At 53.9% G+C, this 27515-nt stretch overlaps 12 protein-coding genes across 12 annotated transcripts; 5 read left to right on the top strand and 7 right to left on the bottom strand.

Annotated features, from left to right (window-relative positions):
• Positions 1-284: 284 nt before the first annotated feature.
• CABS01_13824 (HVA22 family TB2/DP1 protein) lies at positions 285-1570 on the top strand (the record flags this gene model as incomplete). Its single annotated transcript, XM_060547166.1, has 3 exons — positions 285-313; positions 471-620; positions 694-1570. The coding sequence occupies 3 exons, from the start codon at positions 285-287 to the stop codon at positions 1568-1570; spliced, it is 1056 nt and encodes a 351-aa protein (XP_060394509.1).
• Positions 1571-2120: 550 nt separating this feature from the next.
• On the bottom strand, positions 2121-3128 carry CABS01_13823 (uncharacterized protein; the record flags this gene model as incomplete). The annotated part of the gene is made up of 2 exons (XM_060547165.1): positions 2121-2388; positions 2491-3128. The coding sequence occupies 2 exons, from the start codon at positions 3126-3128 to the stop codon at positions 2121-2123; spliced, it is 906 nt and encodes a 301-aa protein (XP_060394508.1).
• A 507-nt stretch (positions 3129-3635) lies between these two features.
• Positions 3636-4222, bottom strand: CABS01_13822 (uncharacterized protein; the record flags this gene model as incomplete). The annotated part of the gene is made up of 4 exons (XM_060547164.1): positions 3636-3704; positions 3796-3860; positions 3964-3995; positions 4158-4222. The coding sequence occupies 4 exons, from the start codon at positions 4220-4222 to the stop codon at positions 3636-3638; spliced, it is 231 nt and encodes a 76-aa protein (XP_060394507.1).
• A 262-nt stretch (positions 4223-4484) lies between these two features.
• Positions 4485-6769, top strand: CABS01_13821 (biotin-protein ligase; the record flags this gene model as incomplete). The annotated part of the gene is made up of 5 exons (XM_060547163.1): positions 4485-4521; positions 4580-5198; positions 5250-5849; positions 5932-6203; positions 6270-6769. The coding sequence occupies 5 exons, from the start codon at positions 4485-4487 to the stop codon at positions 6767-6769; spliced, it is 2028 nt and encodes a 675-aa protein (XP_060394506.1).
• Positions 6770-7695: 926 nt separating this feature from the next.
• On the top strand, positions 7696-9004 carry CABS01_13820 (glutathione S-transferase; the record flags this gene model as incomplete). Its single annotated transcript, XM_060547162.1, has 3 exons — positions 7696-7925; positions 8145-8545; positions 8631-9004. 3 exons carry the CDS (start codon positions 7696-7698, stop codon positions 9002-9004), a joined length of 1005 nt encoding a protein of 334 aa, XP_060394505.1.
• A 2497-nt stretch (positions 9005-11501) lies between these two features.
• CABS01_13819 (uncharacterized protein) lies at positions 11502-13223 on the top strand (the record flags this gene model as incomplete). The annotated part of the gene is made up of 2 exons (XM_060547161.1): positions 11502-11591; positions 11649-13223. 2 exons carry the CDS (start codon positions 11502-11504, stop codon positions 13221-13223), a joined length of 1665 nt encoding a protein of 554 aa, XP_060394504.1.
• A 30-nt stretch (positions 13224-13253) lies between these two features.
• On the bottom strand, positions 13254-13877 carry CABS01_13818 (uncharacterized protein; the record flags this gene model as incomplete). The annotated part of the gene is made up of 1 exon (XM_060547160.1): positions 13254-13877. One exon carries the CDS (start codon positions 13875-13877, stop codon positions 13254-13256), a length of 624 nt encoding a protein of 207 aa, XP_060394503.1.
• Positions 13878-14405: 528 nt separating this feature from the next.
• Positions 14406-15716, bottom strand: CABS01_13817 (uncharacterized protein; the record flags this gene model as incomplete). Its single annotated transcript, XM_060547159.1, has 1 exon — positions 14406-15716. The coding sequence occupies one exon, from the start codon at positions 15714-15716 to the stop codon at positions 14406-14408; it is 1311 nt and encodes a 436-aa protein (XP_060394502.1).
• An 802-nt stretch (positions 15717-16518) lies between these two features.
• CABS01_13816 (uncharacterized protein) lies at positions 16519-18431 on the bottom strand (the record flags this gene model as incomplete). Its single annotated transcript, XM_060547158.1, has 3 exons — positions 16519-16775; positions 16826-17448; positions 17509-18431. The coding sequence occupies 3 exons, from the start codon at positions 18429-18431 to the stop codon at positions 16519-16521; spliced, it is 1803 nt and encodes a 600-aa protein (XP_060394501.1).
• Positions 18432-20171: 1740 nt separating this feature from the next.
• CABS01_13815 (uncharacterized protein) lies at positions 20172-23009 on the top strand (the record flags this gene model as incomplete). Its single annotated transcript, XM_060547157.1, has 1 exon — positions 20172-23009. One exon carries the CDS (start codon positions 20172-20174, stop codon positions 23007-23009), a length of 2838 nt encoding a protein of 945 aa, XP_060394500.1.
• A 1280-nt stretch (positions 23010-24289) lies between these two features.
• On the bottom strand, positions 24290-25526 carry CABS01_13814 (pectin lyase; the record flags this gene model as incomplete). The annotated part of the gene is made up of 3 exons (XM_060547156.1): positions 24290-24657; positions 24715-24907; positions 24963-25526. The coding sequence occupies 3 exons, from the start codon at positions 25524-25526 to the stop codon at positions 24290-24292; spliced, it is 1125 nt and encodes a 374-aa protein (XP_060394499.1).
• An 846-nt stretch (positions 25527-26372) lies between these two features.
• CABS01_13813 (uncharacterized protein) lies at positions 26373-26639 on the bottom strand (the record flags this gene model as incomplete). Its single annotated transcript, XM_060547155.1, has 1 exon — positions 26373-26639. One exon carries the CDS (start codon positions 26637-26639, stop codon positions 26373-26375), a length of 267 nt encoding a protein of 88 aa, XP_060394498.1.
• Between the last annotated feature and the right edge of the window lie 876 nt (positions 26640-27515).

Raw genomic sequence — 27515 nt, 5'->3', positions numbered from 1 at the left:
TAGTCGAGACCCTACCGATACTCACACATTACCTATCAAGCTAGACGGACCTTGCAACCTCAAACGCTACCCCTCGCTGCTCATCCCATACCGTCAGCCCCCCCGCCTGACGTCGGCTTGTGCTCCCTGCGACAGCTGCGCGCGCTGACCGAGCCGTGTAAAGCTGCCTGTGCCGACAACGCTCTTCCATCTCTTCTTTAGTTCCGAGCAAACCTTCTTCTTCCCTCTTACACCTCTACCTCCTCTCCACCTTGACGACCTTATCGAGCCCTCATATCGCAACCATGTTTGACATATTCGCCCACCTCTTATCGTGAGTTCCCCTCTCCTCCAGGCATGCGCAATGGGTGCCAGCATACCTCCATGACACTTGCGATACCCTCGGCGCGGCTTGAACTCCACAAGCCTCAACCTTCAGTCCTGCTGGGACACTTTGAACCGCTCGACTTACATGGAATTCCACCTCATAGATCCATCGCTTCCTTCCTCTTCCCCCTCTTCGCCTCTTACAAGGCCCTCAAGACCTCCGACCCGGCACAACTGACACCATGGCTCATGTACTGGGTCGTCCTTGCCTGCGTACTCCTCGTGGAGTCTTGGACCGAATGGATCCTCGTCTGGTACGTTCTGACTCGCAGACTGCAACCAACATCCAGTCTCCCTCTTCCGACCAACCACTAACACCAGCCACAGGATCCCCTTCTACGCCTATATCCGCCTCCTGTTCCTCCTCTATCTCGTCCTTCCCCAAACCCAAGGCGCCCGCATCATCTACCAAACCCACGTCCACCCTTTCCTGCAAGACAACGAGGCCCAAATCGAAGAGTTCATCTCCGAGGCCCACGACAAATTGAAAGCCGCCGGCATCGCCTACCTCAAACGCGCAATCGAGCTCATCAAGACAAACGTCCTCGGCCTGCCCCCAGGCGACCCCGAACCCGCGCCCCAGCCCTCCGCTGCAGCCGCTCCTGCCGGCCACCCACCGCAGTCCTACACGCAGTCCCTCCTCGCCCGGTTTAGCGTCCCCGCCGCGCGCTGGGCTCCCGCTGCCGGAACTGGCCACACAGGCGCTGACTTTTACAACCTCCTCGCCGGCGCCTACTCCGCCGCTACCGGTGGGGGACAGCACCAGGACCTGTCCAAGTCCGGCTCCATTATCCCGCCGAACCTCCAGGGTGGCGAGAGGACGAGCTTCATCGCCGCCCAGCGTGAGCGTCTCGCCTTCCTCCTCAAGGCACTCGAGCGTGAGGAGGCAGCGACGTCATCGTCGGCGCATCCCGAAACTTTTAGCCGCTCCCTGGGGAGCATGCAGCTCGACGGCAGCGAGGAGGAGGAAGTGACGCAGAGACCGCCGAGCGCGCACAGCGGACTCAGCAAATCGCGGAGTGAGACCGATTTCGAAAAGATTGACGCTGAGAGCGGGGCCGAGGACCTCGGTGGCGATGACGAGGACGGATCCGTTAGGCGGAGGCAGACGAGCGGGGGATCGTCGTGGATGCCGTGGGGATGGGGCGCTACACCGACGGCTGAGAATCCCGAGGGTGGATCTAGCTCGGGCGTGCACAAGTGATTGCCGCCCTTCGGATATGACAACGGCGTTTGTCAATGGGAAATGGAGTTCTTTGCGCGGCGGTTTATGGTAACTTTTGCATGATTTAGATGTTCGGCTTGGGCGAGGGATATGGAGTCATGGTCGATTTATGATACACCCAAGAGTGGATGTCATTCCGGGACCAGCAAAAGCCTGCGCTCCCGCACGATTCCCAACCAAAGGGGGGCTGAATAGACCTGGGAGTCGCTTTCAACAGCCGACCACCGTTCCTGAGAGAGTGGCCTCTGTAGTGATTGTGTCCTAATGTTTTGATTGACCGCTATGCAAAGGTCTATGCATCTACAGTCCTTACCCCTATCCCGAGGAGGGCCATGATATACGTCTAATATTACAGTTGAGATCCCTACTCTTATGACCCATCTTACACATATCCCACCCATCTAGTTTTATTTATACAAGTTTTTTTTATCCATAAGGTCTTTGCGGGCTCGCACGATGCCCGTCACGTTCCCCAACAGCGCGGAACTGACCTCTTTTCAGGTTTATCGTCCTTGGGCGCCAGGCACTTTTAGTTGGTCTTCTTGTAAGGGTACGCCAACGGCACGTCCTTACGCGTCCAGACGAGCTTCTTGCGCTTGGTGGTGACGTGCTCGGCCCAGACCTCGTCGGCGTACTCTCTGCGGAACTGGCGGATGAAGACGGGGTCCCAGAGGTCCGAGGCGACGCCGAGGTCTTTGCAGCAGCGCATGAGGGCGTTTGATTTGCAGCCTTCGACGGCGGAGGGGAGGTTTTCGACGGAGAAGTAGCCGTTTTCGCCCTGGGCTTGGGAGATGAAGCTGTGTGGGTTTGCGGGTTAGCTTTGCTTTGCTTGATGCGATTTCAGGATAGTCCGAGTGGGTTGGGGGGGCAAAAGTCCAAGGACATGGAAAAACACGTACCGTCCTTCCGCGATGAGAGCGTATTCTCTGGTGACGACCTTCTCTCCGACGACGACATCGCCCTTGGGGACGAGGCCCCACCCGCCTGGACCGAAGGCCTGGTTGAGGATGCGGCGGTACTTGATCTCGGGGAGGTAGATTATGCCGTCGGGTTTGACCTCGACGTCGGAGGGGTTGACGGGTTGGAGGAGGATGTCGACTACTTCCTTCGGGAAGCGAGCTGTGCCTAGGCCGTGGTAGGATGTTGACCAGTCTATTGGCTGCTGCTGTTGCTGCTGTGTTTGTGGCGTTTGCTGCTGCGGCTCTGGGGAGGGTTGGGATTGAGGAGTGGGAGGGACGTATGCTGGTGCTGTTGGGAACGTTGTCGTCGCGGGCGCGGATGTGGGTTTAGGTGCTGCTGCTGCTGCTGCTGCTGCTGCTGAGGAGGAAGAGGATGGTTTCGAGGCCTTCGCGGCTGGGGAGGGTGTCTTTTTGGCGTAGCTTGAGGTTGTTGTGCTCTTTGCGGGGGACGGGGCGGCTGCGGTCGCGGAGGCGGCTTTGTAGCGCGAGGTTGTGGCTATGCGCGCGACGGAGGTGAAGGTTGTTGCTGTTGCTGTTCGCGATGCGCGGAGGAGGGGGCGCATGGTGAAGGAGGCCATTTTGGTCTGTCTGGTATGCGACTTTCCGGCTGAGGAGTGAGTGGCGTGGGAATGGGTAGAGTGCGTGTCCGGGTGTAGGGTTGAAGAGCTGTGGGACACGCGCGCGCGCGTGGGGGAAAGGGACAGGCGGGAGAGAGAGCGAGAGTGAGGTGGTTGAGGGTTGCGCGGTGTCGATGATGCTCATAGACTCCCGGGGCGGCGTGTAGGATGGAGGAGGATTAATGAAATTTGGTCGGCGCGGGTGAATGCGGCGCCCGGGAGGCGGGAGGAGCTTGGGCCACGTTTTTGGAGCTAGAACACTGTGCGAGCGACTTTTTTTTTTTGGCTTCATCCCGTCGTTGTTGGCGTCAGTCCACTTTGGGACAGGCAGTGAGTGAGTGAGTGAGATGGTCAACGGGAATGAGATGAGTTGCGATTCGTTTCGTGATGATTTTTAATCTACAGTTGTTGGTACAAGTGGTGTACAAGCTTCAGATAGCGGACCAAAGACTCATTCTCGGAGTTGAATCACGCATCCTTTGCGTCCGTCCGGCGATCGTTGCCCTGCTGCTTCCAACAGCTCTTGAAATGCTCCATCTAAGATAGTATCAACCATTGTCAGCTTTAGTTCATCATGTACCTCATTGCAGCGCGAGACAAGAAGAACATTCGGAGGAAGCAGACATACCTCGGCCGTACACTGCCGCCAGTCCTTCTTCTCGAAATAGCAATCTGTCAACTTGGCATTCTCGTCTACAGAGACAGCCAAGGTGGAGGTCAAAGTTAGCGCCGTGATCCAACTGTCCGTTCGCGATCTTTTCCGCTGCGATCCGGAGAGAGAGGAGTCGTTGCGTACCTGCGCAACCCGTGCTGAAGATGCGCTTGTCCCTGCATGGTTGTTAGCCTTTGCTTCTTGTTTACTTGTCTCTCTCTGCTCGTTTTCCTCTTCTACTTCTGCCTTTCTACATCGTGAGCAACATCAATTTGCCGTACGAGACAAGACAAACTCGACGAGTTGAGAAGAGCAGAAGAAAGGTCCATTTTACGTACCAGTCATCAGGCTCGTCGTCTTCCGTCGACGACTTCTTCGCCGTGTCGCTCTCCTGCTTGGACATCTTTTTTATCCGTCTTCCTCCTCAGAGTTAATTGTAGGTCGTTGAGCAGACGTTGTTGCCGTCTTGTGTCGGCGATTGAATTGTTTTGCAAGGTGCGAAGTGAGTTCTCATTCGAAGTAGCACCGCCGGAACTTTGTTGGGGGTCCCAAGACAGTGCCAAACCAAACCCCGAAGCTACAACGACGCTCGCTACTGAAACTCACTCACTCACCACCTCGAGACTCATCTCATCCCTCATCGCCCTCACTCACAGACTCTCACCATGGCCTCACGTAAACTCAATGTGCTGGTCTACACCGGTACCGAGTCCCCCCCCTCAGCTATTATACCCCACATTGACTCACATACAACCCCTAGGCACCGGCACGACCGTCGAATCGGTCCGCCACTGCATCTACTCCCTCCGCCGCCTCCTCTCCCCAACCTACGCCGTCATCCCCGTCGCCGAGGCCGCCCTCCTTAAAGAACCCTGGCAGCCCACCTGCGCCCTCCTCGTCATCCCGGGCGGCGGCGACCTGGGCTACTGCCGCGTCCTCAACGGCCCCGGCAACCGGCGCATCGCCGACTATGTCCGCCGCGGCGGGGCATACCTCGGCTTCTGTGCCGGCGGGTACTACGGCAGCCGCCGGTGCGAGTTCGAGGTCGGCGATCGGACGCTCGAGGTTATTGGGTCGCGCGAGCTCGGGTTCTTCCCGGGGACGTGTAGGGGTGGTGCGTTGAAGGGGTTCGAGTATCATTCTGAGAGGGGCGCGAGGGTGGTAAGGTTGAGTGTGAAGGAGGGGTTTGGGGAGGGGGATGAAGTGTTGAGTTACTACAATGGCGGAGGCGTCTTTGTTGATGCTGAGAAGTTTGAGAATGTGGAGGTTCTTGCGCAGTATACTGATGAGATTGCCGTTGATGGGGGAGCTGGGAAAGCGGCTGTGATTCACTGCACAGTCGGCTCTGGCAATGTCATCCTGACCGGCCCTCATCCAGAGTATGTTCACCCTATACTCCTTTCAAAACCCGCATGCTAACAAATTTACAGATTCGCAGCGGCAAACCTCAACCCGCAACCCCAAATCCCCTCCTACGAAGCCCTCGTCTCCTCCCTCGCAGCAGCCGACGCAGCCCGCGTAACCTTCCTCCGCGCATGCCTCTCCCGCCTCGGCCTAGACCTCAGTGCCGACCCGTCCGCGCCGCCATCACTCTCCCGCATGCACCTTACCTCGGCGAACCACGTCGAGGTAGGCGAGATGCTCGCGTCCTGGGAAGAGGCCATTACCCGTGAGACCGGCCAGGGACAGGATGCCGATGAAAAAGAGGAGTACATCCGCGGCGAGCACGACGTCTTCCGCATCGAGAAGCTGTCTTCGCGGTGGGATGTCGACGAGCTCAAGCAAGCTTTGCCGTCTCTTGGTTCTGGGGAGGGAGGAGAAGGCCGGATGCTGGATTATGATGCCTTGGTCAAGGTGATTGTCCCGCATGAGGAGGAGTGGCCGGACGCCAAGGAGACGCCGAGTTTCAACCATCGGCTCTTTTACGGCTCTCTCAAGGAGTATCGTGCGATTGAGCCTGCGGCGGAGGAGTGGGGTGATACGCTCATGTATGGCGAAGTCGTCACCAGCACGAACACTCTCATGGATAAGTATGGCCCCCTTCTCTTTGCCCCTTTATTCACCCACGAGGAAACAAGAAAGCCCTCTTAGCTAACGAAACCTATCTTTCAGGAACCCCAAACTTCTCGCTCACCTCCCAACCGGCTTTACTCTAACTGCAACAACGCAAGTCGCCGGCCGCGGCCGCGGCACAAACGTCTGGGTCTCGCCGGCGGGCTGCCTTATCTTTTCGACCGTCATCAACCACCCGGCACACCTAGCCGCCTCCCACCCAGTCGTCTTCATCCAGTACATTGCGGCCATCGCCATCGTCGAGGCCGTCAAATCGTACGACACAGCCTGCGGCGACGTTCCTGTGAAACTCAAGTGGCCCAACGACATTTGTAAGTATACTCTTAACCAGACGTCATGAAAGTGCTGCATAGAATTGTATCCTGACAACAACAAAGACTGCCGCGACCCAGCCTCAACCCCCCAAGACCCCTCCTACGTCAAAATCGGCGGCATCCTCTCCAACTGCGCCTACTCCCAAGGCGCCTACCAGATCGTCCTCGGCATCGGCATCAACACGACAAACTCGCGCCCGACGACCTCCCTCAACGCCATCGCACCGGCACCACTGAAGATGGCGGGTGGCTTCCGCCTCGAGTCGCTGCTGGCGCGGATCCTCACCCGCATCGAGGCGCTCTACGCGCAGTTCCGCCGCGAAGGATTCTCGCGCGACCTCGAGGAGCGGTATTACAAGCACTGGCTCCACTCGGGGCAGAACGTCACGCTCGAGGCTGAGGCGGGCGCGAAAGCGAAGGTTGTGGGGATTACAAGGGATTGGGGTATGTTGAAGGCTGTTGAGGTGGATGGGATGGGGAGGGAGACGGGGCGGATGTGGGCGCTGCAGAGTGATGAGAATAGTTTTGATTTCTGGAAGGGGCTTGTGAAGAGGAAGTTGTGATGTCTTTAGACTCACTGTAGCGGTCGTGTAGTTATGCTCGAGCTTTTGTAGATATGGAAGCTAGGCTTGACGGCTTCGTATAGAGAGTCCAAGGGATCTATGCGGACCGTATCTCGCTGAGTGAGACGAATACCTTGGGATACTTGGAAGCTCATCCTGCGTGACAACCTGTCATCGGGCAAATCAGGGAGGCACAGGAAGGGAGGGCCATATCCCGGGAGCAAAACGACTGTCAATCCTCAACAGCTACAGCCGCAAAAAGGGACTCCTGCTCAGAAGCTTAAGATGGTTATACCCCTAATCCTGAAGTTCAGAGCTACCGGCCGAGTTGCTGTAGCTGTTGCTTTCGAGCCTCCATGGAGTCATTCATTTTTCCTTTTTTCATACCTGCAGCACCACGCGTCACATTTCTCGCCCGATTCGAGTCGACAGTTCGTCTCAGGGGATCAACGGCGGGAGCATCCGGGTGCTTATGGTCAGCTTCATGCCGCATCTGGATAGCTGCACGGAATGCATTCCGGCTTACACCCCCAAAACTCACTCACCGAACATATCGAATCAAGATTCTCAAGCGACCCTGTCGTCATGTCTTGCAAGCCTTGTTTCAACCATCGAATTGTTATTGAGTTATCTGCTAGTAGTCGGCTTATACGGTGCTCAAGCCCCCGTTCGCCAGTCTCACCATCGGCCTTGAGAGCCCCGATCTCTCCGTCTTACATCCCCCACACGGAGACTGTGCCGCTCGTCACCTCGGAGACAATGCGGAAACAAACCTACGCGGAAAATCGTAAGGAAACATGCCATTCTAGAAGCTAAAACCCCTTGGCCCACACAATGATGACAGGCTGCCTGAACGTCAAACCTGTGAGGAATACACAAAGTATTAAATAACCCCAGTCTTGCAACCTCACTACAGATCATCAATCATGAGCGCAATTGAGATCCTCGGGCGACGCTTCCATCGCTCAATATCAACTAACAGCAGTATTTCATCATCAAATCTCACGCTCAAGCTCATCGCCACTACTCAAGCTCGCCATAGATTTGCTTACCCCGCCACGCCTACCCGCAAACTCACAACCGCGCGATTCTTTGCAACATCACACCAACCCTTCAAAATGGCAACTGAAGAACTACCAAAAGTGAAGCTCTACTGGTAACCCCCCCCCCCCCCCCCCCCCCCCCCCCCCCCCCCACCCCCCCCCCCCCCCCACCCCCCCCCCCCCCCACCCCACACCCCCCCACAACACCCCACCCCCCCCTCAAAAAGGCAACCGAAAACCCCCAAAAGGACCCCTCCGGCAACCCCCCCCCCCCCCCTCCCCTCATGACACGCCCAAATCCTTCCCTCCAACGAAGACTCACTAGTCCAAAGGCTCAACGACTCCCGCTCCCAAAACACCCTTTGGCTCCTCGAAGAGCTCAAAATCCCCTACACAGTCCAACTCTTCCGCCGCGTCCCGAACCGCCTCGCGCCCCCCGAGCTTGAAACCGTTCACCCGCTCGGCAAGGCCCCCGTGCTCGAAATCACGCCCGCATCAACCGACGAGGACCCCAGCCCCGCACCCATCCGGCTTGCCGAGAGCGGGTACATCACGCAGTACCTCGTCGATCACTTTGGCCACCGGAAGCCCGGTCTTGTGCCGCCGCGCTGGAAGCCCGGGCGGGAGGGAAAAGTCGGCGGCGAGACGGAGGCGTATGCGCGGTTTTGGTATTTATTGCATTATGTCGAGGGGAGTTTCTTTCCTGTGATTGTGCAGTTTCTTCTCATTAATGGTAAGCACCTCTCCCTCACCTTGGACACATATTCACTTCCTGCCAACCTCTATCATATGAGATCCTGACCTAGATTGACCTATAGTACTCAAATCATCCAACGTTCCCTTCCTAATCCGCCCCCTAACCTCCCTCGTCGCCTCCAAAATCTTTTCCCTCGTCATCTTCCCCAGTGCGCAAAAGCACCTCGCCATGCTCGAGAACTATCTCGAGACTGCGCCCGGGGTATCAGCCGGCGGCGGTGGGTTTCTTTGCGGACCGGAGCTCACAGCCGCGGATATTCTCATCAGCTTTGCGCTCATCACGGCGGACGCGGAGAATGCGTGGGACTCGATGGGTAGTTGGCCTGGTGGGTCGGTGAAGGCGGCGCATCCTGTGCTGTTTGAGTATGTTGAGCGGTTGAAGAGGGAGCCTGGGTATTTAAGGGTTGTGGAGAAGGTGAAGGAGATTGAGGGGTGAAGAGGTGGTGATGAGAGAGTTCCTTAATCTTGAGTTGCTTCTCCGCGAGGGATCACTCGACATTGCGATGCTTCAATTGACCGTGATGCTCTCCGGCAGTCGACGTAGGCGTCTTGTGACTGGTGAGGGTCGGACCGGCGCTGAACATTCATTATCATCATCGTCATCATCATAATACTCTGATTTCCCAGAAGGAATGAAAGTTTCATCTTCAGATATCAATCAAATTAACATGATTCATGAGCTCTCAAATTCTGATGCCTATGATTTTCAGAATGCATTGCCATCAAGATACCGTGAACTAAAGTTACCACCAAATTGAAGTTTGCATGGGTATGGAACTCAGAGTGCGAGGTTAGCCCTAAACATGCACAGTCCGTCAAATGTGAAAAAGAGACTTAGAGAGAAGTATTTTAAAAGAAGTAGTACGTTTTCATGACGATCATAGTGGTAGGGCATGCGGAGTCTCATCTTCTTTGTGAGATTCCAGCTTCGATGCCGCGTGGGATGATCACGGCAGTCTCGAGTGCAGTGAGGTGTCTCTGCTGTTGCACGTTGCACAGACTCCCCGGCAAATGGTTGCAGCTGGCACCGGCAGTACGGTGACATTTGATCCCACCTCACCCATGAAGAGAAGAACTCGGCCAGGACACGTCTAATAAACCACCCGACACAGATCTCCCACCCCGCCAAGCGCGAAGACGAGCTTCTAGATCGGCCCTTTCAGCTCCTCGGGAAGATCCTGACAAGGCCTCTTTTAGGGACCAGATTCTAGACGCCGGAAAGCACAGTCTCCGCCATCAAGCTTCTGGCGCCCGTGAACCTTTTGTGCGCTGTCGCAGGAGCAATCGACGCAGACACACAAAAGATCGCTATGGCGGGGGTGACGGGCCGGAAGCCTAGGTGTCCTCTATGCTGCCTCATCACCCCATCAGAAATCGCCATCAAAAAGGGCGGTCGATTCTCTCGGTCCCTCTTGACACATCTCTCCGATGAGATGTCGTTAGCCGAGTGAACTTGAAGGGCAGAGGACGCAAAGAAGAAGCTCCGAGGATGCAGAAAGTAGCCGTGTCGGGACTACCTAGAGAAGAGTGTGGATGGGCGAGAGATGCATGACCTGACAGTGGTGGGCAGAAAATGCAATCGCCGTTGCCCGTCAACATCGCCATCGCCATGAATCGTCTGGGTTTCTTTGTCCACCGCGCAATTATCCGCTCATCCACAGATGCTACGCTCTACGACAACAGACAGAAACAGTGGGCGATTGCGTGTTGAACTATCGCAACGAACCTTGAGACGAAGCATGCCATTAGACTAGAACATTGAGAAACAAACCGGTCCCACCAATCGGCGCGGCAATCAAGCTAGGTCCTTCCGGATCGGGAAAGTCCCGGACGGCACTCCGTGCTGCCATGCCACCATCGCCTGCGGGGTGGCACATGTGTTCGCGGGATTTGCGGTGTGGAGGGGTCGAGCAAGAATGGAGGTGCATAACCAGATGCCTGCGGATAAGAGAATGCAAAAGTTTGTGTGGCATCTCTGACCCCGCATCGATGAATTCGACAGCGACTGGTGCGGGAACTCACTCGAGTTGGAGACGTCTCTTGTTTTCCCTATCTATGTCTCGTCTCTCTTTCGAGGTTATCGTGAGATGACAGCCGGAGTTGTTTCACTCTCAGCCATCAAAATGTTTATCCCCGTTTCACCAAGATGAGATGACAACTGAGGTGAAGCTGAAAAAGTGACAGGACACATCACTCACGAACCGTTCAAGAAAGCTGAGTAGCTGGAATGTGAATATCCATCCCCATCCCCAACCATCGGCCTCTCCCGCCGAGAACCCAAAAGAAACAGATGTCCATCCAATCGCGATCCCAGCCGTTTAGCCTGGGACTTGCATCTGGCACACTTAACACTCACTCACTCACCTTCCCTTTTGCCTTTTCGGGCAGACATGGACAAGTCCACAAAACCCACACACACATGCGCACACTCAAAGGCAGACAGATAGACACATCCACCCACACATCCACCCAGGCGCACACCAGGAGCCAATGCGCCCGCGCTGGCGAATTGAGTTGATTCTTCTTCACTTCGATGCGGAAACCCCTCCACACCCGGGGACAATGGGTGGGCCGGGACTCGGGAGATGCTACTCCAGGGTCCTTTGCCGGGCTAGGATGTTCGCCGCGTGAAGCCAACCCCGGGATGGGGGGTTTTGGACGTGGTCCCGCATGACGAGCATGGAGCTTCCTAACATAGTAGTTGAGAACTTTCTCATATCTGCTATGAAAGACGCCAGCCCTGCTCTCAGTTACTATGAGACTCGGTTTCTGCCGTCTTCTTCCCTTCTTGGTGTTGTCGTTCTAAGTCTAGAATTGCCTTCCATGAGTGCGAGGCATGTAAGTCCTCGGTAACTACCAGGTGCGAAAGATCGCAAGCATCAAGACCATCAACATCCGACTCGTCAGCGACTCTCGCAGTCGCCTCGTTCACGATGTCGAATTCCAGCATCAACGCCAATCTCACACACCCTCACACACCGTCGTCTTCTTCAACATTATCACCGACGGTTCTCAAGGAAATCGTAAGTCACAATCCCATTCATCCTGTCGAATGACAGTCATCTCACATTTCATCACAGCAAGATGCAAATGTCCCCCTCTTCATGACGGGGCTCCTCCTCCCTCACGCCCTCTGCACCATCTTCATCGCCTCCCGGATAGCCTCCCGTCTCTGGGTAACTCGCAAATGGTTCCTAGACGACACACTCATCCTCATCGCATGGCTATTCTCCACAGCCCTGTGCGTAGTCTACAGCATCACCGCCACCACGCCCTCCCTCCTCGGCGCCCCTTCACTATCCTCAACTGCCACCGCCGACACCGACGCAAACCCGTACATCATGCGAACCTACCTAGGCCTAATCTACTACCAACTCGCCCTCTGCCTCACAAAACTCTCCATCCTAGCCTTGTATCTCCGCGTCTTCGCATCCTCCTCCCGGCCCCGCGAACGCCTCCTTGCCCGCGCCGCCGTCGTCTTCGTCCTCCTCTACACCCTCCCCTTACTTCTCATGTCTTTCCTTCAATGCAACCCCGTCACAGGCCAATTCTTCAGCCGCCCGGTGCCGGTGTGCTTCCGCTTCCCAGACCTTCTCATCACCAGCGCGAGTCTGCACTCCGCCACAGACGCCTGGCTCGTCGCCATGGTCGTCCCCTCTGTCGCGAGGCTCGACCTCCCGCGTCGCCAAAAGATTGCCCTCGCCGTCGTAATGAGCCTCAGCGTTCTGGTGATTGTAGCAAGTATGGTCCGCCTACAACTAAGCCTGCACTTACACTACCGGCCCACCGACGACGCCGGCGTCCGCAATACCCTCGGCTTCTTCGTCATGACGGTATTGGAATGCGACCTTGCCGTCATCTGCGCCAGCGCGCCGACTCTCCGCCCTCTATTGGCGCGCCTCTTACCTTCCGTGATGATGAGCAGCGCAAAGAGGCGCTCACTCGAGGCCGGCAACGCCGAGACGCAGAGCTTCGATCTCACTAGCCTGACATACCACGGCTACCCCTGGACGGAACCCAGCACGCCAGCCGGGTTAGCGGCGCGGAGCCGGAACGCGAGTATCGCGAGCCACTTGAATAAGCTACGTTTGCCGGCGCCACCGCTGCCGACGCTTACCATGGCGCAGCTGGGCCCCGCGAAATTAAGCGTGGGGAATCTTTTGATTGCGGGTACGGCGCCGCGGAGGCCGGGGCGGAGTTGGCATGTTGCGGAGGACGGGAAGCCGATTCTGTTTGAGACGGCGGAGAGGAGGGGGGCGGGGGCGGCGGGGTATAAGACCCAGGCTTCGTCGATTTATTCGCAGGATATGACGTGTAGTGGTGATGAGTCGTGGCGGGAGGAGGATGAGTTTGAGAAGAAGGGTGGGGTGATTCTTAAGACTATGAGGTTGAGTCTTCGATCTGAGTATGTTACGCAGAATGAGACAGACGGAGGAGACAAGGAGACGGGAAGTGTTGACCGTTCGAGCCCGACGTCTGGATTCAGCGGCGCTACCTGGGCCGTTGACAGAAGCAGCTCAGGGACGGCTGGGGGCGATGGAGTCGGCGGGAGAACACGCATAGGGAGATTTATGGAAGAGATACCCCGGGAAGAAGCAGTTGAGACGCCAGAGGTTCCCAAGAGAAGCCCTTTGAGGGATAGTCGACGAAGATAATGAACAATACAGACTGATGATTTGATGACTCTAACGAAGGCTCTCCTCCACGAACCTCTTCAAGTCTTTCCCCTGCGTCTCAAACCTTTCTCGTAGAGTACCCTTCAGCGGCAACAGCGTCGTCGCCCCGGGTAGGTAATAAGTCTCATATGACACCATCCTCACGGACCCGTTTCCCAAATCCGTCAACAGGTTCGGATGCTCCGCCGGCAGAAACGTGCCACCAAGTCCATCGTCGTTTCGCCACACGTTGACGGCTCGTGTAGCGCCGTCGTCACTGCCGCGCACATCCGGTGCAAGTAAAGTGATGACCTCGGTCGAGGAGGTATTGACGCCGGGAATGATACCAGCTGTGGTAAAGTTCATCGATAGGCCGGCGTACACGTCCCCCAGTCCCTGCACATCGGGCGGGAGGCCGACGTCGATTACAAAGGTGTTCCAGGTACTGTAGCGGCGGAAGTCGAGAAGCGCATTGTAGATTTTGTCAATGGGTGCTTTAATTACTTCTTCGGTGCAGACTGTGAAGAGCGCGTCTTCGAGGTCGTACGTGGGCGTGGGAAGGATGGCGCTGGAGCTGCAGCGTAGGGAGGCGATGTCGGAGAGGGAGGCTGAGGCGGCCACGGCAAAGAGCCATGAACTCGAAACGACACGCATTTTGAGACGTTCCAAAGAATCTTCCTCGAACCTAGCTTGGTCTACATGGAGAACAGCGATAAAGTGAGAGAAGATATGGTAGCGATCGAGGGCAGAGCATCGATGATGTATCTGTCTAGGGTCGTTCAGCTTACATGTAGGTCCCCAGGCGAGCTGAAAACTCCATGACGTGGCCATGCAGACACGAGCTCCCACTACCTTACGAGAACCCTCAGGCACACATATGGAGAGTGGGCACTTTGTCAGACATGAACACGCAGCAACTCTACTCCCACCTTAGCTGACGATCCTACCTACCTCCGCCAAGTGGAAATTGCAAGCGTCGTGACATCCGAGTCTTGGTCTTTGCCATCTCAACTTTCACATTTGGTTGGGGTGCTAGACAATTATCACAAGGGAGTAAACATATTTACAGGGGAATATGGAAAGAACGTTAAGCCAATTCAATATCCTCGCTCTTTATGGACCAGAAGTTGAGTGAAGTGGAATTATTGTATATTGTGTATTATCAAGCTACGGAGATCGTAATTATACGGCGTTTTCAGCACCCTCTTCGTGCGGGATAAGTTCTGTCTGTAGGAAGGGCCACGAGGAAAGTTCGAGGGGAGGCAAAACCGTTGATAAGTTGTAGCCAAACATTCCAAATCCATCAGGCCTATGTTCCACGCTTGGTAAATCGCGATCAAGAGGGAAATCCGCTGTAAAGGACTGGCCCAAGGCTCCCGGTTGATGTAAACTGGCAAAAGATTGTGAGCCAAACATTGCCCGCTCTTCTGACCCTAGTGTTTGAAAATCCGCTGGAACATCCGTAGGTACTGGGCGGATGTTTTGCTTTGAAACGGATGCAGTTGCGAATGGAGCTGTCCTTGGTTGGAAGTGACTTCCTATCCCAATACCGCTGTCTACCAATGACGCAGCGGGTGTCTCATTGCGTGTTAAATTGCGGTTTCGACCTATTCCTGAGTCCGAAGAGCCATTCGTGCTGAAAGTATCGCAGAAGGAATCCAAAGACTCTGAAATAACTCTCCTTAAGAGCTGCCCCTGGTCGGCGGCCACCCTGCCTTCATCTAACAGTCCAGCAGCACGAAGATTCTGGACAAGGAGCGGCTCCGCGTGTCGCGCACAATGCTCCCGAAATAGGCAAACTTGCATAGCAAAAGCGGAATCTAGGTAAGCGGATTCAGGGCGTGGCTTCTGGGGGAAAACGATATCCCAGATTGCGAACCATTGTTGTTCTTCCGACAACTCCGCGTTTGCCTTTCTAGAGAGATCGCGGCTTCGTCTATGGGTAATTCCATCCAGCGTTCTCCCCTCAGGCGCGAGTTGGCAACCGAACCCGTCTGGTTGCGACACGTGCTGCGTGAGGCTTTCTTCGTCATCGAAGATTCTCAGGCAGCGGTTGCAATAATCGTCGGGGGTGTGCTTTCTCTTCAGGTGCTGCTTGACGTCCCGGATTCGTTTGAGCTGGAATCGTGAACAGACGAAATATTTGCTGGGGCTCATCTTTCCAAATGGACAGGCCAGAAGCTTGATGGGCTGTGACGTTTTCTTAGACCTTTTGGAAGGTCTTGGATCGGTCGCGTCCTCTTCTGAGTCTGAGTCGTCGTTTTGGACATGTTTCCTCTTTCCACCTTTTTCTGCAGGCCCTAAAGATGCCACGATGCTGCGAGAAGACGATGAAACTGCCATTCCGTGATCTTGTCCACTGCCATAAGGTGGGTTCTCCCCGTCAGCTGCATATCGAAAGCCTGAAACGAGGCGGAAAACCACGGTATTCAAGACTGCCCGTATCGGATTGTCACCTCCCAGGGGCTGAAGTTTTTCCGATGATTCCGACATCGACAGCAAGTCAGATTCCAACAAGGATTCGGTCGATTCACACGGATGAATCCCGTATGAGCATTGGCACGAAACCCGGGAATTGGCATCATTGTCCCACGAAAGTCTGGTGACAATGTCTATGTCTCCAATTTCCCCTGTGAGCTTCCCCGACGACGCTGTGCTCTTCGGGGACTCAGCTCCATGTGAGTCCATTGCCAATGAGCTAGAGGAGCTGGGGTACAGGCCTCCATCGTCTTTGAACCTACATGTAGATTCTCTTCTTACTGTTGACACGGAGTCATCTGCGGATTGTCAAAACTCAACGGTCGTAGACAATATGTTACAGAGAAGACATTCTATGATGTCGCTTACCTGCATCCAGACGGGATTCTCGGCATTGCCCAATGATATGACGGCCGCTCAGGATATTCTCTAGATCAATATTTCTCCTGCTATATGCACCTTTGTGTGCCTGATTGCTAGGTTTCGAGCAAACGCAAGATAATTTCCGAGCATTCGGGGTTTCATGCCAGAGATACACATTCTGCACTTGCTTCACAAGAGAAAGCTTCTTTCGTGTCCCATCCAAACTGACTTTGGAAGCGGATCTGGAGTCTTTTCCTAGAAAATCTAGGAGATGGTGAGGAGAGACTTCAATACCGTTGAAAGCCTTCGGTCGGCGCAAGATAGGATACCCGGGAATAAGAACAACGTTGTCGTTTCTTAGTAACTCTATCCATTGAGACTGTTCCAAGAGTGAAAACTCGTCGAAAGGAGGTTTACCGACCCCGATATCAAAACATACACGCCCCTAGTGAGATCAGAATACATGAAACGACCACTCTCCCTGGAAGTGTATACCTACTAACACATGAAGCGTAGCTATACTCATGATCACGGGAATCCGTTGTAGGACATTGTCCATTGATTGGTGAGGAGGGGCGTTTGCATATGAAGTCTGCAGCCATGCAAGCTGCTCACCACACTCTGCAATGGTTTGTGCAGTACCGTGGAGGTTCATTATGAGAGTACCGTCTTCAGAAGATGCTGATACCTGGGTTCTGTCATGCAAAATCTCTGTACAGCAGTGAGAATACCCTCATTACTAGCCCAGAACAAGAGCTTACCTTCGTAAATTCTGCCACTATCATCGACAGACGCCCAATGCACCAAGTTGAAGATCGTTCTCCAGGTTGAAGGCCATGTTTGCTTCATGTAATCCTCTACGGATGCTGCCTGTGCATCTCCGGAGCAAATTGTTATGACAATGGCCTCGTGCAGGGGGCTTTCAGATCTGAACAGGTTGAGACCGGCTGCGCCAAGGTGTACCCATCCCGGCACTCGAAATGTTACGGAGTGAGTGTTTGGTGGTCGGCTTTTACTAATCTTGCCGGTTGGAAGGATCTCTAAGATCTTACGCCGTAGAATTTCACGATGGTTGAAACCTTCCGACTCATCGAAATCTCGCCTGAGGGCCAATTCTCTTCGCAGGCTATCGATAAGCCACTTGAATGACTTGCTCTCTATGACGGTCTTGTTGTACTTCGATAGTTCCGCCGTGTCTATGGTATCTTCTTCGTCCGTAACCCCCACGAAAAGCTCGTTGTCGCTGAGAGAGGTCCCTACTTCCGTCGCCTTGCTATCCCACAGGGCAAGTTTCTCGCTTAAGGGCATGTCGTCTCTCTTGTCCGCATTCTCTGCCGAAGCGTCGACACAGAGGACCATTGAGTCAAGTTGCGTTGCAATCTCCCTGTATTCATTCAGTCTTCATGCGGATGTGTTCAAAGGATTTTATATGAAGGGAACGCACCGGCTACGTTTGTGTACGAAGTGCATTATGTCCCGGTTCACCTGGTCCGAGGATTCAAGGCCAAGTTTGATAGAAAAATCTTTGATAAGGCCCAAGAGGCGTTCAGACAGTGACATCCAGTGATCCAAGTCGATACTCCCGCTGAGTTTACTATGGATAGTGCTGGACAACTCGGAGATATACCGCTGCGCTTGATCCATTGCCACACTGCTCGCTCCTGAGTATACGGTTCTAGCATCAAGGTCATTTCCGTCATAGCCAGGTGTATTAGCACCTCCCAATTCCATTCCCGGGAGATTGCTAACGTCGATCCCTGACGCATATCCGGAATCAGTGAAAGGGGCTTCTTGCTTCGCAGGAGTCGGCAGGGACTGCGAGTAACTCCCTTCTATTTCTTCCAATTTTAACGCATTATCACTATTTATGGTCCTCTTCTCGTTGTCTTGGGACCATAAGTGATCGTTGATGGAGTGTTTACTTGTCACTGTGACCCTTGAGGCAAAAGATGCAGCGTCGTAATTTGGCCCACTACATCTAGGTAGCATGCCTGGAACTGGCTGCTGCATGTCTTTGGTGGGCGAATGGCCCTGCTGACCATTCCGCTTTCGAAACACGAAATTCCCCTGTGTATTGTCAACAATCCGTCGAAAACGAGTGAGCTCTTGGGGTTGAGCCTTTCCATCTGCGACTCGTTGCATCAGCTTTCGAAGGTTAGGATTTAGTGACGCCATTTGAGCTAATTGCTGCATCAAAGCTCTGACAGTCAGCTTCTCATCAGAGCTCCTAGCATTCTGAGCTTCCTGTTCCTTCGGTGATTGACGAGAAGTCGTGTCAAGGAATTGCCTCTCCGTCAGGTATCCAGGCGAATCAGCCGGCTGGCGCTTTGCTTGACCAGCCTGGTCAGCAAGAGTCGGCGATGCCATCGTTCCTGCAAGTATATTGAAGCACCTCGCTGAAAGATGAGTGGAAAGAGGGTACGAAGATGCTGCCAAGTCGGCGTTCTGTTCAGAAAAGGGATGAAGAAACTGCGAATACAACGGCCGTTATGATGCTGTGCGTCTCTGCTTGCGAGGGAAACGGAATCATGGCAAGAATAAGAGGGGAAAAGGGAATTTCAGCTTCTACACATCAACTTTAACGTGCTTATGGCCACTGCCATCAAGGGGTGCCACATGCCGGTGCCTCATTCGCTGGAGAGATCCCGACCAAGTACTTGGAGGCAGGGAAATCTACCAATCACGACGAACCCAAAGCACAATAGTGCTCTTCATATCGAAGACAGTTCTTGTGCTCTGCTGGAATACGGTTGCTAGAGGCTTTTGGACGGGTTTGCGGTCAACGACTAAGACTTCACATCGCGATCATGTAGGTACTAGGTATTTGGCCATGGAAGAGCACTGCACATAATTGGAAAATTTTAGCTATTAAAGAAGCAGTTGAGGAGATGCTCAGATCAAGTAGAATGGAGTTGTCCATAAACAGATGCAGAGAGGCTTTGATCAGAATTACGACTTCGTAATACAACGAGATTGAGGAACGAATTGAAGTCAATTCTGTTCAGACCACCTCCAGTTACAATGTCAAAAAGATCCAGATCATTGGCGACCATGGCCGATGACACTCAGTAAGTTTTGTGTCAATACGACATGCTCTGCTGTCCCATTATAACTATTGGATAGAAAGAACTCCGATGTCCCCTCGGCCAGGCTAGAACGATTTTTAAACGACCAACCCGCTGTCGGTGAGGTTCTGATGATGAGCCGCACGACAACCCCCAGATGTACGACACAGCGCAGGACAGAGGACATGAAGCTGGTCATTCGTGAATGGGAGGAGTTATGGTGCACAGCGACAACCAACTAAGACGAGCTACGAATACCGGAATCGCAGAGGGAATGGGTGTTGCAATAATCAAAAAGTCAGGTTGGCCATGACTATCAATGCATAATGATGGCCCTCGTTGCGCTTATAAAGTGGATTGGACCATCCTCAATAGTCAGACGGCTGTTGCCGAACGTCAAAGATGAGTTCACTGGTTGTATGAGCAAAAGATTCCGAAACCGAGAATCGAACTCGGGGCTATGCCTAACCTCTCACAGAGATGAGAGGGCATCATGTTGGCCACTACACCATATCGGATGTGGATACTGCTGCACCCTCTAGAGTCATTCAGTAGGCAGGAATCAGTTGGCTCATCGGCTCGAATAGCGAAATCCGAAGTTATCCACAGTCAAACGAACTCTGAATAGGGGAAGTGCATCTTGAGCTTTCGCTTGTGGAAATTGTGTGGCGGTTGGAGCTTGTGCTCAACGTGAACTAGCCCGGAGCGACGCCAACCCAGAGAAGAGTGAATGTCGCCAACACTAAGCCATGTTGGTATGGTGGCAAGTCACTAGCAACTCTAATTGAAGACCTAGTGAGTTCTGATTCCGACCGCATGGCTCTACTTGCTTTTGGGGAAGTACTAGTGCAGGGGTAACAAGTCTTCGGGTCTACACTAGACCTTGATTTGTGACTATTCATTCCGTCGTGCCCTGTAATTTAATCATTCTCGAAGTGGCTTATCTCAAACCGAGATACAAATCTTACAAGATCTCCCGCCTTGCTCAGAGAAAAATCCACCGTCATGCTCGCGCCTTTCTTTGCTTCCATGTGTCACAAACATGGCTCACACTCGTTTGAATCTATACACGGCAGCCCGCCTCTTGTTCTTTCTATTGCCCCTTGTGAAAGCTCTTCCCAGCAACTCTCCAATCGAGGCCCGCGATGGCTCGTACACATACTTAGCATGTTATACCGATGCAGTCGCTGGTCAACGAACACTGGGAGGGCCAGCAATCGCCGACGACACCATGACAGTTCAGAAATGCAGCTCCTTCTGTACAAAGTACAGCCACTTTGGCGTCGAGTACGGCAGAGAATGCTATTGCGGCAATACAATCCAGAGCCAAGCGCTTGCAGTCGACCGAAATGAATGCAGCTTCGCCTGCTCTGGCAACCCCTTGGAAGTCTGCGGCGCTGGGAACCGTATGGATATTTATACCAATTTGGGGTTCTCTAGTCCGAAGCCCGCCACGCTCGTCGACCATGTCTACTTGGGTTGCTTCATCGACAACGGCGACCGGGTGCTTCCCAACAAGCCCTTCGCTTCCGACACCATGACAGCGGCATTCTGTGCTCAACACTGCCAGGGTTACACCTACTTCGGTACGCAGTGGTCGCGAGAGTGCTACTGCGGTAACGTGGCGCCGCAATCTGCTGCTCCAGAGTCTGAATGTTCATTCACTTGCTCCGGGTCCGATGCCGAATTATGCGGCGCCGGCATGAGACTCAGTATTTACGGACCGCCGGTGGTATCATCGCCCCCCGGCACGACTCCCTCACAAGGCTCAACGCCCTCTCCCGTCTCACCAGCGGCAGCAGCTACTGTCTCTGGGTACGTCTACCAGGGTTGCTACACCGATAACCTGCCTCAGCGCGTTCTCACTGGAGACCTTGTCCGCGATCCCACGATGTCCCTCGAGAAGTGCGCCTCGTTTTGCAGCACCTCCCGCTACACCTACTTCGGCGTTGAGTTCACGGGAGAGTGCTATTGCGGGATGGCTTTAGATACGGCCAGTGCGAAACAGTCAGAGGTTGCGTGTGCAATGAAGTGCGGTGGTGACGGCACAGAGATCTGTGGCGACGCCAACCGCATATCAGTTTATGCTCTACCGCAAACATCAACGATTCCAGTCGTCAAGAACTTAGCAACTGTCGGCGGCTTCTATTACTCCTCTTGCTGGGCCGATAACGCGGATGGGCGTCGCTCGCTCTCTGCAAAAGACTACAGGGCCGACGATATGACTGCTGAGAAGTGTGCTAGTTTCTGTCAGGGATACAGCTACTTTGGTCTGGAGTACTCCCGAGAGTGCTACTGCGGCAACACTGTCGGCGGTTCCATGGCTTCAGAGAAAGACTGCGGGCACGTCTGCGTGGGAGACTCTTCGCAATGGTGCGGAGGGGGCGATCGTCTTAGTCTCTACAGCATCAATCCGCCTATTATTTCGTCATCGTCGTTCTCAATGACATCAACCAGCTCACTTGACACAGCGAGCGTTGCCACATCTGGATCAACCTCGTCTACTGAGAATACTTCTTCGAGCTCCTCCAGTCTTGCAGTTCCTACTACCTCAACAGGCCTGGAGTCTTTCGCGACTACGACTTCACCGACTGCCTTCTCTTCATCGGAAACGACAGGGAGCTCATCAACCTCGACTTCCTCCATCTTTGACAGCTCCGGAACATCTTCAATCCCTAGTTCCACTGCGTCGAGCACCTCGAGCATATCCACGTCCCCAACATCGACCTTTACCTCGTCCTTCACTTCTTCAGCATCAATCTCATCTTCTAGCTCAAGCACCAGTAGTAGCTCAACCAGCAGCAATGGCATCGTTTCCAGTTCTACCACAAGCTCGGCCGCAGCGGCAGCAAGCACCTGCAACCCAGGCTACCGAAATGACCTGACCGCTACATTTTCAAAGACCTTCGGCAGCGCCTTCGACCTTCAGACATGGGCGGTGACCACTTCGTCCCAAACTACTTATTCATATGTCCAAGGCGACGCAAATGCTTTGGCCTACAACATGTCCTTTGCCTCCGTCAACGCCGTCCGTACCACAAAGTTCGTTCAGACCTTCAACGTCGTAAGAGGCGCAACGTATCAGGTGTCACTCCGATGCCAACTCGGCGGGACGACGAGTCAACCCCCAACTGCCGTAGTGCAACTTGCCGCCCCCTCGACCACCGTTCAGTCAGTCGTGACCCAGTCAGCCGACTCTCAGCAGCTCCAAAGCTGGCAAACAGTTACTGCTGTGTTCACACCAGCTCTCGATGCTATGACCGTCACGATCAGCGCCACAAGTCCGAGAAGTGCAGTGGCGTGGGTGATTCTTGACAGACTCGAAATCAAGATGATCACGCCCACCACCAATGTTGCACCAATAGTGAACGGAGAAGTTCTCACATTCGCAGACGTTCGCTCAGGCGCAGTCACGTTTCCTAGCTGGCTCAAGAAGCCCGCAGAAGGGAACATCGTCTACGGGGCCAAGCCTGTCTTCGGGTTCGCGTCACCGGGGTACAACGGTGCGGGAACCTCGCGGAGTGTATGGTTCAATAATCAACCGCCATTGACGGCAAATTCTGGCGGACCGGTATTCTACTTTGCTGGGTACGGCGGAGATGGTTTGAAATATCAGAAGTACGTGATGCGAACGCGTGTTCGATCTGTCAGTAGCCAGGGCTGCTATCTGTCGATGACTAGTTATGATGGGGGACGTACTCAGGTGGCTGGGTATTTTATCATGGACGGCTGCGAGCAACAGTGGCAGACGATTGAGTCGGGGTCTTTTACACCTGTTTATGACTTGCTGATACAGGCGCAGTTCAGATGTCCTTTCTCTCTTGGATTGAATGCGACGTTCTGGCTGGACAACATTGAGATGGTGCCAGTTGCTGGTTAAAAGCAAGTACATGTAACAACTAGGGCTCTTCGAGTCCAGATTGCACCAGACGATACGAGTAATATAGCCTCTTAATAGCTACATATGTATTGGGAAGAAATCGGCAGTTTGAGTCAATTCGTAAGGAGTTAATGATTGCTTCTCATTTTGACTACTTTATGTTGGTAGCTAATGGATTTGCTGCTACGTACTTAAGGGAGGCAAAGTCGAGACGGAACTGATTGACTCATGTCATTGCGCAACTCTGATCGTGGGATGTAACAGCTCTCATCGCGCACCTAAGCATAACACAAGTCTGATAGGGCTTGTAATTACGTCATGTAACGGTATTATCAAGAAGATCATCGACAAATTTTCAGCTGTTGATCGAACGAGTAAGCCCGCAGGTATATTGCTGTGGTCATCGTCCGTTCTGTGTCGCACTCACTCCGAGACTGCTCCCTGTTCTTGTCGCTTGTACTTGATGCAGCCCCTAAGCGCTAACAGTACCCGTTCCCAGCAGGACCCATAGTGACAGTTGTCTCAGCACTTAAGTTGACTAAACACGCAACTCGCCACCATTGCTCTTCAACGCGGCGCAAAAAGTTCGAGTATATAGGCAACTTCTGGATGACATGCTCATGGTCTCACTAAAGCATCGAACCGCCATTGAATATCTGTTTGGGGTTGGATTATTTTCCTAATTCATGCCAAAACTTTGACAACTCGTCGATCACTGTGGTGCCAATGGCAACAATCGCATGACGATTTCCAAAAGCCGAAACGCAAAAGAATGGGAAAAAGAAAATTTCTTCTCCCTGTCGAGCAGTTGCATCTGCCCAGTCTAATAAAACCCGGTGGGATGACCACGCGGCAATCGCCCCCGGATGAACGGACATGAGTTCCGGGCAGAAATGATGTTGCGCGGCGCGGGCAGAGAAGCGCACGAACCACTGAACATTGCTGCTCGCGCACAGCGGGTAGTGACTGTGAGAGTTTTTGCTAGGGATTGTTTATTTTCACATCGGAAACAAAGATAGCTACTGACTCGTGGGAAAGCCAAATATGGTGCACGTAAGGAGTCAGGTTTGGTACAACTACATCACATCACAGGGGAACAAGACAAGATAATTTTTTTTCCAAGAAAGGCTGTCATTTATACAGGCTGTAAAGAAGATAAGGTATCTACAGAATCGAAAGCTGCCGCTAATCCCACTGCCACTGGGGGTAACCTTGACCCGGGGCGAAATGGTTTATTTTAGAAGAGCGTAACAAAGTCAAATCCTAAAAGCGGATATGACTTAGATCCTGCCGTAACCAGCGCTGCTGCTGGAGACGGACGAGGCGGCAACGGCGTCGGGGATATCGGCGCTGCCAAACTTGTTGAGAACGCTGGTGTCGGTGCCGGTGAAGGTGCCGGAGCTGGAGAAGCTGTTGGCCTGGCAAGAGCGGCCCATCTTGGAGGAGCAGTCGGCAGCGTTGGAGGAGGTGATGGCAAGGGTGGCACCGTCGCCGCCGGCCTCAATGACGGTCGCGACGTTGCTGAAGACGTTGCCCTCAGCCAGGACGTAGCCGCCGGAGGTGACCTCGAAGCCGTGGCCGGTGGAGTCGGACCAGTAGTTGTTCAGGGCGTGAACAAAGGAGTTTCCGTTGACCTTGGGAGCACGGCCTAGATTGGTGAGTTAGTATTCTGATGCCTTTGCTGATGTTTCCCTTTCTGACTTACCAGAGAAGTGGTGGATGTAGTTGTTCATGTAGGTGATGGTGTCGCTGGAGCCGGCGAAGTAGTTGACCCAGTAGTGGTAGCCGTCGCAGGTGGCGGAGTAGTCGCTCTGGCCATCGAACTCGGAGTTGGAGACGGTCACCTTGCCGGAGGCAGAGGTGCCGAGAACAAGGTGCTGGCGGCCGATCTTGGAGGTCTAGATTCGAGGTTGTTAGTGGTGTGCAATCTCAGATCTCAGAGTGAGCACTTACGGTGACGTGGTCGATCCAGACGTTGTCGGTGGTGTCGAGAGTGATGGCATCACCACCCCAGACGTACTTAGGGTTGATGTTCTCAATCTTGATGTTCTGGATGATGACGTTCTCGGCACCGGCGATTCTCAGACCCTTGCCAACAATGACACCCTTGGAGCCGGATCCGATGATGGACTTGTTGGAGGCAACCTTGATGGGGTTGAGACCGGCCTTGTTGTAGGTAACAGAGACGGAGGGGGCGCTGGACTGGTAGTTGTCGCACCACGAGTCCTTGTTGATGGCGACCTGGCAGGCGGAGGCGGTTCCCCAGGGAGCGCAGCCGGTCTCGGTGGCGGTGCCGTCCTCGTCGGTGAAGTCGAAGGTCTTGGTCAGGACGATGACACGAGCGGACGAGTCGCCGAGGTACGAGACCAGCTCGTCGTTGGTGGTGGGGGTGACGGCAGTCGCGGAGCCTCCGCCGGTGGTGCCAGAGGCGAAACCCTCGGGGGTACCGGTGACGGAGACGGCAGCAGCCTGCTGGGCAAGGGCCGCAGCGGCCAAAAGGAAGGACTTGGCGAACATCTTGGAAAAAAGGGTGTAGAAAAGAGTTGAACGAATGAAAGAATGAGTGACTGTGGGAATGAAACAACAAGAGAGAACGGATCGACAGACCAAGGCAACCTCGAGTTGATATACAATTGAAGGCTGCGATGGAAACTGGGTCTTTCTACGAGCTCACCCGAGCCATTGGATCACCTATTCCCATAGAGTCCATCGGCTTGCCATCGACAACACGATGGATTAGGCCATGACATGGATTATTGGTCGTTGGCCGCGTAGTACGGGCCCCGTATGTGATGCGCGCGTAAACAACCATGGAATTGAATATATGACGGGGGCTTCTCACTCCACACAGAAATCCAATGGCAGAACCAACGGTTACTGAAACAGGCAATGATGGCTGGTCATCCGAAGCGCCATCCCGGACGTCGAGGGCGTGGTCGGGGCGGTTCGTGGCACAGACCTAATCAATGTAAAGCTCCGATCGACGCAAGACGGAGTACGTCCTGTGTGACATTAATTCTGCCAGGTCCACCCCATCCTGCCACGCGGGTCCGTCCCGAGGGAAACGAGCCTCTCACAGGCTCCCAGAAACCACCATAAACCACAAAAAATCCCATCAGCATCCAGGTTTGGGGTCCTTTGCGGCTCCGTAGCTCACTTCCCAAGTTTCCATACGTTGGAGCCCGTGTTGGCACTGGTGAAAAAACCCCTGACTTCCCGCAGCGGAGACTACTCCCCCCACCACCCGAATCAGACATTCCCAAAATCATTTCAGGGGGTGTCTGTCAGACAACGTACGAGTCCCAATTCGCGAGGCTTTCGTATCCTCTATGTTTAGCCATGACAGCCTCTCGGGCAATAAAGCTACAACGAGATGGAGCTGCAGGAAAGACAACATGGAACCCGCACGGCAGTTGCCATCACGCATTGGAATCGCCCCCTCCCCTCTTCACCACCGGACCCGGGACTAAGGATCGTGGGGGATTTTATTTCGTCTGAAACTACGCTGTATTCGGAACTCACCGACACTGAACAGGGAACGACCAGGTGGAGAAGTGCCAGCAAACACAACGTGACGTGACATGAGAGAGGGAATCGAAGCCGACTAAGGACTGGACCATACGGATACATACACAAACACACACGCACGGGAACAATAAAAGTTTTGTGGCTCACGGTTAACTTTTGGGCGGGCCCGACACAATGCAACCAGGAACCTCACTCTCTCCCTCTCCCCTAGAAGTAGCAATAGGGGAGCCGAGGGCAGTGTATGGTATTGATGGCGGCCAGACCCCGTTGGAGCGGGTTGTTGCATCATTTGATGTTAGGCGAGTCTTTCTCGGTTCATTGTGACATGCACTGCAACGCTGTTTTGAGTTTAAGCAGCTGAGCCAGACTCTGTTTTTAATATCGAGTGTTCGAGAAGCCGCGACACAAACCAATATATTCAACCGGGGACGCGTAACATGTCGGTGAGGTGCCGAGGCAGGAGAATGAAGTATGGTCTCTAGTTGAGGTGATGCTCAGCCGCGCCGATGGGAGACGAGCGACGAGGCGGATTGTTTCCGGGGGTTCCCGGCCGAGAGCTTTTTTTGGTCCACGTAATTCCCCTGTTCGTCCAGTCTTGCCTCCACCTTGGCGATGTTTGAAAGGCGACAATGCATGAGCTGTCGAGGAGACAAATTAGTTAATATGGCAAAGAAGTGAACGAGATTGAAATTCGTCAGTCGACGCACGAAGACCGGAGTTTATCCTGAATACTAACGCCGTTTGCCTTGGTCGGGAAGTACGGACGAGAGAGCTTTTTGATCGTTGCATGGATTTCATAAAAAAGTCATGCACCTTGCCAGTTCCTCGCAAATGAGGCAGGAGTGCTCCGTAGATATTGTTTCATCGAAGCCTTTAAAGACATTTGCCAAGACCGCCAAGAAGAATCTCGAGCAATCGGACGGCCGCAACCCGATAGTTGTCAATATCAGATTAAATCATTGAATGGGCTATATCCGT

Source organism: Colletotrichum abscissum, assembly GCF_030869225.1.
Source record: "Colletotrichum abscissum strain IMI 504890 chromosome Unknown Scaffold_48.1, whole genome shotgun sequence".
NCBI classification, from domain to species: Eukaryota; Fungi; Ascomycota; class Sordariomycetes; order Glomerellales; family Glomerellaceae; genus Colletotrichum; species Colletotrichum abscissum.
Note: the sequence above shows the minus strand (reverse complement) of the source record. Positions and strands in the feature narration are given on the sequence as shown.